This window comes from Endocarpon pusillum, assembly GCF_000464535.1.
Source record: "Endocarpon pusillum Z07020 unplaced genomic scaffold scaffold1958, whole genome shotgun sequence".
NCBI classification, from domain to species: Eukaryota; Fungi; Ascomycota; class Eurotiomycetes; order Verrucariales; family Verrucariaceae; genus Endocarpon; species Endocarpon pusillum.
In genome coordinates this window covers 21,491-32,788 of record NW_006916105.1, presented here as the reverse complement: position 1 = coordinate 32,788, position 11,298 = coordinate 21,491, and the positions used below count along the sequence as shown (strand labels likewise).

The 11,298-nt window shown below is 48.3% G+C and overlaps 3 protein-coding genes across 3 annotated transcripts; all 3 read left to right on the top strand.

Annotated features, from left to right (window-relative positions):
* Nucleotides 1-1,137: 1,137 nt before the first annotated feature.
* Nucleotides 1,138-2,700, top strand: EPUS_09196 (uncharacterized protein; the record flags this gene model as incomplete). The annotated part of the gene is made up of 1 exon (XM_007803049.1): nt 1,138-2,700. The coding sequence occupies one exon, from the start codon at nt 1,138-1,140 to the stop codon at nt 2,698-2,700; it is 1,563 nt and encodes a 520-aa protein (XP_007801240.1).
* A 277-nt stretch (nt 2,701-2,977) lies between these two features.
* EPUS_09195 (uncharacterized protein) lies at nt 2,978-5,586 on the top strand (the record flags this gene model as incomplete). The annotated part of the gene is made up of 2 exons (XM_007803048.1): nt 2,978-2,982; nt 3,045-5,586. 2 exons carry the CDS (start codon nt 2,978-2,980, stop codon nt 5,584-5,586), a joined length of 2,547 nt encoding a protein of 848 aa, XP_007801239.1.
* A 4,258-nt stretch (nt 5,587-9,844) lies between these two features.
* On the top strand, nt 9,845-10,818 carry EPUS_09194 (uncharacterized protein; the record flags this gene model as incomplete). Its single annotated transcript, XM_007803047.1, has 2 exons — nt 9,845-9,967; nt 10,036-10,818. The coding sequence occupies 2 exons, from the start codon at nt 9,845-9,847 to the stop codon at nt 10,816-10,818; spliced, it is 906 nt and encodes a 301-aa protein (XP_007801238.1).
* Between the last annotated feature and the right edge of the window lie 480 nt (nt 10,819-11,298).

The window sequence follows — 11,298 nt, the reverse complement described above, 5'->3', positions numbered from 1 at the left end:
GATAAGCTAGGTAAGAGCCTATCTGATTCATTCAAGAGAAGTAAAGCTTGCCAGAGCTGCCTCCTTGCTTACCTATTCAGTGATCGCGAAGCTAGGCTTATAACCTGTTAAAGTTCTCACTCTGTTATGTTATATATTCTCTTATCTAGATTTTCTAGTAACTACTTAAATAGGATTTCCTATGCCATGGCACAGGAAATCAGGGCACGTGACGCACTAGAGTGGCGCTAAGCCGCTTTGGGATTTGGCTGTACATGTACAGCCAAATCCTCTTGGCAGTTGCGGCAGTTCGCGCTGCCCTGGAAGGAGGTTGAAGCTGTGTTGCTCGACATAAGGTGTTTAGCAACTACTTTAAAAGTTAAAAAAGATCTTTTTTTAATAAGCTAATTAGTAATGCCTTTGTCTTTAACTATTTAATAAAGAGTGCTTTTTAAAACAGATACTTTAAGAGCAAGTCAAAGAGCTGCATAAGTAATTCTTGAATTAACTTAAATAATATATAGAACGTCTTATTTTTAAACGCGATTTAATGTAGGGGGTCTACCAAAATGTAGCAAGCTATTACCTTTGTTGCGGAGTGGATTTCGTACGAGGGTGTTGAAAATAGTGGATTTGTCGCAAGTAACTTTTTCGCCAATTTCTGCATTTGACAGCCCCACAGCCTTGTAAGCTGAAATCTGACCGCGTTGAAATGGAGATAGCTCCTTGCCATAGCTCCTGTTGATTTCTAGAGGCGCCAAAGCCCTGCGTTGATTCATGGTGGTTGGTTGAAAAGGGTAGTAAAAAATGCGTGTTGGAAAAAAGTGCGCGTCGATCCAATACTTTTGACGTGGTACTGTATTTATCACAAAGTATATAACAAATTAAGGTTTCTTATGAAGCTCTTGGCGGGCCTTTAGTGAACCCTTGGCAGCTTATCAGGTTTACAGGGCCTTGCTCAACAATCTCAGGGCTCAGCCTAATCTAACCTAGCCTAAAACCTGGCCTAACGGCTAGCAAATGTTTAATACTGCGTAAGGTCGTGGTGTGACCAACCGTAGTTCATAGCGACAGCTGGGGCATCAAGCATTTTTGGCCTTCACGACACTTGCAGCATTCATTATTCAATGCTCTGAAAGCAGTTCAGGAGTTGTCAGCATGAAGCTGTCTCTGGTGACTGCTGTCTACAGCCTCATCGCCTGCAGCTTCTGCTTGTCAGACTTGAATTTTACATCTCCTCCAACGTCGCAACAAGTTCTGCGTAGCGACTTCAAACCACCACCAGTCTTTCAGAACCTTAACCTGGTGCGAAATACGAATCTCGACAAAGGCTACGTTAGAGAGACCATCAATGTCGTGATCGAGAATGTGGACAAAGAGTCTCAATCGGAGTACTATCTCCCTTTCGAATACGATGTCATTGCCAAAGTTGGTGGTATCGAAGTAAGGGACAAGAAAAACACAGAAAAGGGCAGATTCGATGTGCGAATGGCGGCTATGAGTGCAGTGCTCAGAGAGGATGGCACTCCCACCAAGTTGGTGTCCTCTCATCATGACAGACCATCTCTAATGGCATGTAGATCAACACAATACTACATTATTCGATTTCCCGAACCCCTGCCGTCCAAGGCTCAACTGACCTTAGCAATCTCCTACCACTTCCTTTCTTCCCTTACGCCGCTTCCTGCAAACATTAGACAAGATGAGACCCAATACCTTACCTATTCGTTTTCCGCATACGTGCTCTCTGTCTATACAACCCTTAAGCAGAAAACGAAACTTAAACTTCCCACCACAGATGTACCAGAGTACACAACAACTGCTGGCTTGAAGAGTGGCTCAGATCCTGAAAAACAGGGAACATCTTTCACTTATGGACCCTATGAAACAGAAGATATCCCTCCGGGGACAGCTCATCCTGTATCCATCCGATACGAGTTCACGAAACCAGTCCTGGTTTGTTCCTTACTGGAGCGCGATATCGAGGTCTCACACTGGGGTGGAAACCTGGCAATTGAGGAACGATACTGGCTGCGAAACGATGCTGCGACATTGTCAGACAATTTCAGTCGTATCAAATGGGCTACTCAGAGCTACTACAATGGTCCAACCTCTGCACTGAGGGAGCTTAAGGTGCCGCTCAAGCCTGGCAGTGTTGATCCATATTTCACGGACGACATCGGAAACGTCTCCACTAGCCGTTACCGGCCAAATAGGCTTCGCGATGCATCACTCGAGCTTAAACCAAGATACCCTGTATTTGGTGGCTGGAAATACAGCTTCCGGATCGGCTGGAACAATCATTTAGGGAGCTTCTTGCGCAAATTGAAAACAGATCATACTTACATCCTTAGCGTACCTTTCCTGGAAGGGCCGAAGATGCAAGAAGGCATTCAATACGAACACGTACAGGTCCGAGTCATACTACCAGAAGGTGCAGAAAATGTCCGATGGGAGTTGGTTGGGGGAACCGGTCTGCCTACTCTGCAGTCAGAGGTGTCTTTGCACAAGACTTTCATGGATACCACTGGAAGAACGGCGCTGAAATTAACTGCAATGAATTTGGTCGACGAGGCGAGAGAAGCCAGTCTGGTGGTCGTCTACGACTATCCATATCTGGCAGCATTTAGAAAGCCGTTGACAATATTTGTGGGGGTGTTTGGTGTATTTGTAGCAGCATGGGCTATTGCGAGGGTTGATACGAGTATTGGGAGGAAATGAATAGATAATTGGTGTCCATGCCAACCAAAGAATACTGCCTTCGTTCTGTTACTTGCCTTGAAAGGAAATCGCACATGGCTTTTGGCTCTTGTCCGATTGGTCAGGGGGCTCTTACTTGAGATGAGCTTCCAAGACCTTTCTATATAACGTGACCTAGCGGTTACTTTGTATGCTACCTCGCAAAGCTTGTGTACAAAGACGGTGTAGTAGTATGTACATATGACGCCGTCATAATCTAATATCAGGTACCTTTTCATTGTCTCGTCTTGCAGCAAACATGAAGTAAGCTGACCAACCCCGCACACTCACTATGCAATCTGTATTCCAGCACTGACACCAGTTAGGTTTGGACAACAATTGCGATCATCACTAATCAAAGACTATTATTGGCACTACATAGCATACGACGACCTCAAAGATGCCCTCAGGACACCATACGTTAGCGAGCCATCAGACAGCAATCCCTCCCCCGAGCGCAGACCTTGGAACGAAGACGATGAGAAGGCATTTGTCCAGCAGCTGGAGGGGGAACTCGACAAGGTCTTCACGTTTCAGAAGCTGAAGAGCGAAGAAATCGTTCGAAGGATCAAGGCCAGTGAGAGGGAGGTCAAGATGGTGGTCGAGAAGCAGGACCGTTCCAACAAGCCAAAGGACAAACAAGATCCGGATCTTGAGGAAGACTTCGAGCTGCTGGAGGCGGATCTGAGCGACATCATCGCAGATGTTCATGACCTCGCCAAATATACGCAGCTGAATTATACCGGCTTCCAAAAGATCATCAAGAAACATGATAAGCTGACGGAGTGGCACCTGAAACCCTCCTTCGCGACCCGCTTGCGAGCGAAACCTTTCTTCCAAGACAACTACGATGCTTTTATCGTTACTCTTTCGAAGCTCTATGATCTGGTTAGAACGCGGGGAAATCCCATCAAGGGTGATAGCGCGGCTGGTGGTGGACAGCAAAACTTCGTGCGGCAGACAACCAAATACTGGGTACACAGGGACAACATCACGGAGCTCAAGTTGATTGTCCTCAAGCACTTACCTGTCCTCGTCTTCAACCCCAACAAAGAGTTTGAAGAGAAAGACTCGGCAATCTCATCCATCTACTATGACAATCCGGAGACATGGGAACTGTACATGGGCAGACTGCAGAAGACAGAGGGCGCCGAAGCTATCCGGTTACGATGGTACGGTGGAATGGAGAATGAAACGATTTTTGTTGAAAGAAAGACACACAGAGAAGACTGGACCGGCGAGAAATCAGTCAAGGCACGTTTCACCTTGAAGGAGAAAAATGTCAATGCATTTCTAGCGGGCAAACTCGCTGTTGAGGAAGCATTTGCGAAAATGCGAAAGGATGGCAAGAAGAGCATAGAAGAGATTGAGCAGCTAGAACAACTGGCAAGGGAGATTCAGTACAGGGTCATTACCCGAAAATTGGTTCCCGTGACGCGGTCGTTTTATCATAGAACTGCCTTTCAGCTGCCAGGGGACGCTCGGGTCAGAATCTCGTTGGATACTGAACTTACGATGACACGGGAAGATAATCTCGACGGACGACAACGAGCTGGAAAGAATTGGAGAAGGATGGATATCGGCATTGACTGGCCTTTCAGCCAATTGCCACCAGAAGATGTCGAAAGATTCCCATATGCAGTGTTGGAAGTCAAGCTGCAAACCCAGGCAGGACAAGAACCACCGCAGTGGATTCGTGATCTTACAGCAAGTCATCTTGTTGAAGCGGTACCGAAGTTCAGCAAATTTATTCATGGAACCGCCACTCTCTTTCCAGACCGCATTCACCTTCTTCCTTTCTGGATGCCTCAGATGGATGTGGATATCCGAAAACCAATCACACATCGATTCGGGATCGAAAGGCCAGGGCAAACAGCAAGCTACTCGACCAGTGACGACCCAATGGACGACGATGAGTCGGAAGACGAGCAGAACAACAATGACATTGACCAGACAACACCAAGAGAAGAGGACGATTACGAAGAGGAAGAGGAAGAAGACAAGCACCTCAACCGTCTGCGAGCAGCAAGAGACGCCCTCAATGAATATGACCGTGATCGAGAACGTGACGCCAATGCTGCACATCAAGACAGCGGCGAAGATGAAGCGCGTGGCTTCTCTCGTCCAAACGCCCTCGACGTCGAAGAACGCATTGCCGCGCAGCCTCTACAGGAAGACCCGGGCAACTGCCCTCTCTATGATTCGGAAGAGGAGGACTCATCCGACGAGTTGGAAGAAGCGAGACGAAGAGGCGGCTGGCTTTACGCGCGCAAAATGGCCAAACACCGCGTCGCTATCATTGGGGACTCTCTTGCCGCTGGCCTAAAAAAGCTCTTCCTAACCACCAAACCAACCCCCTCGGCTACGAACTCCGGCATTGGTGGCGTCAACCCGATCGGAGGCGACGTGCACGCTCGCAAATTCAAAGCGCCAAAAGGGAAACGCATCCACGTGCCCGTGCGTGTGGAGCCAAAAGTTTATTTTGCTGCAGAGCGCACATTTTTGTCGTGGCTCGAGTTCAGCATCATCCTTGGCAGTATTGCGGCCACGCTGTTGAATTTCGGTGACAAGGCCAGTTTGGTGTCGGCTTGGGGTTTCACGATTGTGGCGTGTTGCGGGCTGCTATATTCGGTGGGAAACTATTATCTCAGGGTGCAGATGATCAGGGAGAGGAGGGCAAGTTTGGGTCGGTATTACGACAAATGGGGTCCGACGGTGCTGTGTGTCATGTTGTTCGTGGCGACGGTGATTAATTTTGCGTTTGTGATTAAGGAGGAGGGTTGGTTTGATCGCAGGGATGAAGGGGAGGGTGGGAGTGGGATGGGAATGGGGATAGGGAGGTTAGTTGAGATGGGTGAGTTGAAGTAGGAGGTGTACAGTAGCAGCTGTTCAGATTGTAAACCTTCAAATATACATATATACATACTTGTACAGAACTGGCTTCTTCAATTCCCATTCGCTCCGCAGGCGAACCATAACTAAGCAATCTTCGAAAGCCCAATGCTGACGATGCGTCTCTTGAGACTAGGGGTCGCAAAGTTTCGCAGATTTTCTTTTATTCCAAAATTTCAAGTATTTAGATGGCGCATTTATTTAGGTTTCATTTCGCCCAGACCAAGCTAATTTGTATTCCAAACGCGCTGGACTTAATCAGGTAGTCTCTGCGTAATGTGACCTCTCCTAAGCATTCCAAGTTCTTCCTGCTGTTGAATCCTTAACTTCGACTCAGCCACTAAATATAGCCTTTTTCTATCTCAAAAAGCTTCATCTCAAGTAAACTTACCATTGATTATTGGTTAGGCCCTGCCCGGACAATTACTAGCAAATTACAGTGCGCTGTTCCCCAAATGCTCCTAGTTGAAATCTGTCTTGAAATCTATCTTGAAATCTATCTTGAAATCTACTACAAATTTCGGTAAAATTTCGCACAAAATAGATTTCATTTCAAGGATCCGAAAAGATTTCGGCGACCCCTACTCGAGACTACCTATCCCTCCACACATATATTTGTCAATCAAAGTTTTTCAAGAGCTTCATCGTCTCCGGAACCTCATAGACCGTCATATCCATTCGCCGTTGCTCGGAGGCCTCTCTACTTTTGCAACACCCGCACCCGTACCCACACATCCCCATCATGTGCATGAAGAAAGAATGTCCACCCTGCCGTAAGTCACATCCTCATGCATCATCGAGTACAGGCCACTAGTAATAGTCAGGCACTGCAAACAACGTTTCTTTTTCCCTTCCCCTTTCCAATTCCCCACCCATCCCATCCATGAATCAAACCGCGAACCAAGCATCCCACTCCTTCCTTCCATCTTTCAATCTCCACTTCCTTCCATTCCCCCTTACATCCTTAGCGTACCTTTCCTGGAAGGGCCGAAGATGCAAGAAGGCATTCAATACGAACACGTACAGGTCCGAGTCATACTACCAGAAGGTGCAGAAAATGTCCGATGGGAGTTGGTTGGGGGAACCGGTCTGCCTACTCTGCAGTCAGAGGTGTCTTTGCACAAGACTTTCATGGATACCACTGGAAGAACGGCGCTGAAATTAACTGCAATGAATTTGGTCGACGAGGCGAGAGAAGCCAGTCTGGTGGTCGGGCGGCTTTTTAAAGGGGCGTTTTCCTGCCATGGAGAGAATTATGGGTCTGAGTTAGGCAATTGGGTTGATGTTGTGGGTTGCGCGATTCCTCTCATTCACAGTCTGGCCTGCGACGTTTGGGAGGATGTGCCTTTCTACTTAGGTCTAGGGATTTGGGCGGTAGGGTGACCCCGGTTTGTTGGTAATGGCGATGCAGATAAAGTATCGGCATACATTTAATCTGTGGCAGTATCATGTATGCCGGAGTACGTGTTGGAGCCGTGAACACAGCTTGCAGCCCCAGGTTCTGTTGAGGGGATATTACAGGTATGCGTGACTTGTAGGTCAGGATTGAATTCTCTTAGTGTGAAAGCAGCTCTACAAGATCTAGTTGCAGCATCTGGAATTCAGTGTACTATGAACATATCGCATGGACAGATTACAGGTACTTTTTCTCTTCGCCTCTCTCAGGAGATCGAAAAGGGGTAGAGTATCCGTTTCCGACTCTGCACCGTAACTTTTCCGTACTTGGCCACAATAAAACGCAGTCCAACCCCCCTTTTCTTGCTACCGCTGAGCCACCCGACCACCCTACTTAGTTCGCACTCGACATACAACCATAGCTATAGGACTGCGAAAGGGAAAACAATCCCGTCGAGGTAGTCGATATTCGGCTACTGGCAACTCTTTGTCGTGGAACCCTCGCTGCTTTGGCATGTGAGGTCCGAACAGCACACTTCGTTCCGATCGCAAGGTTCTGATAGCATAGCGTGAGAAATTCTTCATAGAATATGACGGTGAAGGGCAGCTTCTGGTGCGAGGCAAGGCATGGAGAGGAAGCTACCTTGGTGAGCGCTACAGCTACATGTCCTGTCCCTGATGTTGCAAAGTCCAGAGCAGCAACTCTCCGTGCATGAGCCTAGCCAACCAAACACGGGTCAGCATGCCTCGTCAGTTGCCAGAATATAGTTATGGGAAACGACATGCTGGGTCTGAAGTTGGAGAGAACGGACCTTTTTCTCCAGGAGTAGTGCAGGAGGTGAGCGACATGGTGTGTTGCGCACTATTGTCTGAGAGCCGGTAGCGATGGTTGGGAGTGGGATGCTTGGAGAATTGAAGGCCCTTAGAACATCAGTAATCCCGCCATGCGCATGAGAATGGAATACAAAATACCTCGTCAACCTCGATCACGATTTTCACCCTAGGTTCTGAAAGCGCAGCGGCAGATGCGCTCCCTACGATAAGGGCGGGCAACAACAAAGTATAAAAGAGATGCATCACGAACGACTCTACAAGAACGATCGAAAGTGTAAGACAAGTACTGAAAGGTGTAATGGGTCGGAAATGAAAGAACACAGAATACAAAGGGCGATCAAGGAAGACTTATAGCCATTAGTATACACAGAACCAAATGAGGGGTAAACCACTCTGCGAGCATAAGACCCTTCTCCTCTCCATGATCGTCGACGTCGCCAGTACTTCATCAAGGAGAAAAGGCTAGGATCCGACGCAGATGCTCGGATCCGAAAAAGACGTGTGCAGGTGGATTCAAGGCTTGAGTCGACCAAGAGCTAAGCCGGTGGAGATAGATGTTGGATACACCAAGGGACAATTGCGTGCTGCGAACATCAAATACTGAGTGGCCGCACTTAGATGTATCCTCATAGAAAGACGAGGTATGCTCTGGGGATGAGTAGTTCAGTTATGATGCAGATTGGTAGATGAACCACTCATCCTGCTGCGGAGAGAATACCATCCGCTAAGAAGAGGAGCGGGGATGTATCACATCCTCAAAGAGCACATGAGACAGTACTGTGTCACACGTTGATGAAGAAGACAGAAAATATGCATGACTTGAAGGGAAGATCTGCATGCCGATGCAGATGGGGTGTGGCAGTCGGCCTTCCAGCCCTTGCAGATCACAGAGTGCACATTGTTCCTGATACAGAACGCAATATAGTCTTGCTAGACGCTTTTCCAGGATCGGGTATTTCTCGACCGTCATCTGTCTGGTGTTCGCTGTGCCTTGCTGTGCCTGACTGAACTCGAACAAGAGAATTCGGTGATAATGTGGGAGCAAAAGGTTGAATACGGGGTACTATTGCCTGTTGCAAAAGTGTGGCAGTTCCTTGGCGCACGCTTTGAGATTTGTTCAAATAGCTACCGAATGTAATGCAGCTTTGTCTAACTCTTTTGATGTAGATTTCATGTAAAGAGAATCTTTAATAAGTACACTTTCTACATATAAATCTTCAGCTTCTTAGTCTATCACATTTAGACCTTCAAATAGGGAAAGAGAAATATGCTTATTATAAGCCAATGCATCTATAGCTACCGATTGATATAAATCTTCCGTTATTTTGTTTAATATCTATGGATTCAGTATGGACCGCTAAAGTAGCAGTAGCTCCGCAGCATGCGCCAAGGAGCTGCAGCACTTTTGCAATGGGCAATACTCACCAGGAACGGAGCGCTTGGTAGCTGCCGTTGAGTTAGTACCCGCTTAATGCGACTTAAATTCTACCCTCTGTAGTACGTTCTGACTGAGCTCCAGTGTGGCCACAGTAGCCAAGAGAGCAATCAATGGAGTTTGACCCATTTGACAACAGAATTATAGACTACTAATCCTACCTCTTCATGCGCTTCTCTCCTGTCTAATAGTCGGGAATTGGTGAGGGAGAGAAGCGAAGAGGATGCTTGGGGATGAAGATGATGGCAACTTCGGCCACAGTTCAGACCCTATCTAAATCCCTTGTTATGTCGCTCATGACCCGGTCCTCCCAACACTAAGTCTTCTATCTTACAGCTACTGAATGATACAGATCTTAGAGCATTTTAGTTGAGCTGCGGCAGTAGATTTTGGGGTGTCGAGGGTTTAGGAGAGCTCCGCAATGCATAGTAATTAACTACGGTAGGTAGGAGAGACAACTGGCGTACAACACAAGGCTCTGACATCGCCCACAACCCGATTGGAGCAAGCTCTCTCATCTTCGAGATCTAACCATCTCGTCAGGGTGTCACCTCAACAACATAGCCAGCAATGGCATCCAAGATTCTCCCCATCGCCGTCCGACATGGCCGGCGCTCCCTACCTCGCCGTTCATTCCTTCAACCACGCTCTTTCTCCTCCACGCCCTCCAGCTTGAGCGGAACTATCTACGTTGTACGTTCGCAACCAATCTACCCGCTCACCGGGCCCAACCCCAGATTTCTAACACTCCATCACAACAGCACCGCCACACCCCGGAAAACAACCCGTCCATCCCCTTCAAATTCACGGCGCAGAACCAAACCATCATCTCCGAGATCCTCAAACGCTACCCGCCCCAGTACAAAAAAGCCGCCGTGATGCCGCTCCTCGACCTCGGCCAACGCCAACACGGCTTCACCTCCATCTCCGTGATGAACGAGGTCGCACGCATCCTCGAGATGCCGGCCATGCGCGTCTACGAAGTCGCCACCTTCTACACCATGTACAACCGGCAGCCGGTGGGCAAGTTCCACCTGCAGATCTGCACCACCTCGCCCTGCATGCTGGGCGGCTGCGGCAGCGACGCCATCGTCAAGGCGATCGAGGATTATCTGGGCATCCATCCCGGAGAGACGACCGAGGATGGGTTGTTTACCTTTGTCGAGGTCGAGTGTCTGGGCGCGTGTGTGAATGCGCCGATGGTGCAGATCAATGATGATTACTATGAGGATCTGACGCCGGAGAGCATGGTGACGTTGCTGAAGGCGTTGCAGGATAGTGCGAGGATTGCCGGCGCCAGTGGGATGGGTGAGGGGTTGGCTGGGAAGGGGGTGGGAGCTATCACTGGTCAGGATGAGAATGTCAAGGCGGGCGATGTGGTGGGGAAACAGGCGACGAGGGTGTATGCGGGGCCTAAGGGTGTCAAGGTTCCGGCTCCGGGTCCTATGAGTGGGAGGAGGAGTTGCGAGAATTCGGCTGGATTGACGAATTTGACCAGTGAGCCTTGGGGTAAGGAGAAATTGAGGACGGATGGTGAGCTATGAACGGAGGCGTTTGGACTTTTGCAAACGCTGTTCCGCTGTATATATTGTAGCCTTGTGGAATGAGAAAGATTAGAGATCAAGAAGAGCCTTTTCTATTCTGGTCAATGAATCTATGCCTTACTATCCGGTGGACCGGAGTCCAGAAGCCATATCGGGATGCATAGACGACTAGAAGATAAAATGAACTAGTCCAGTCTCTTCAGGGCATAACCGGGACCCGATCTAGGTACAGCCTAACTCACTCAAGAATGAGTTTTGCAGTACTGAGATTATGGTGCTGTGACTCAGTGCTATTTCTGCTCGAGGACAAGGCGACGACAGTGGCCTTTTGATGAGAAGAGGACAGTAATCTTCCACAACCGTCAAAAATCATTTCGTAAGCTCCGTTCAGGATATGCATTGCCGCGATCCAAAGCTGTCCCCACCTATCAACGCCGTCTAACCATTCGCCTTAGCCTTAGGTCATACCAAGTCATATGC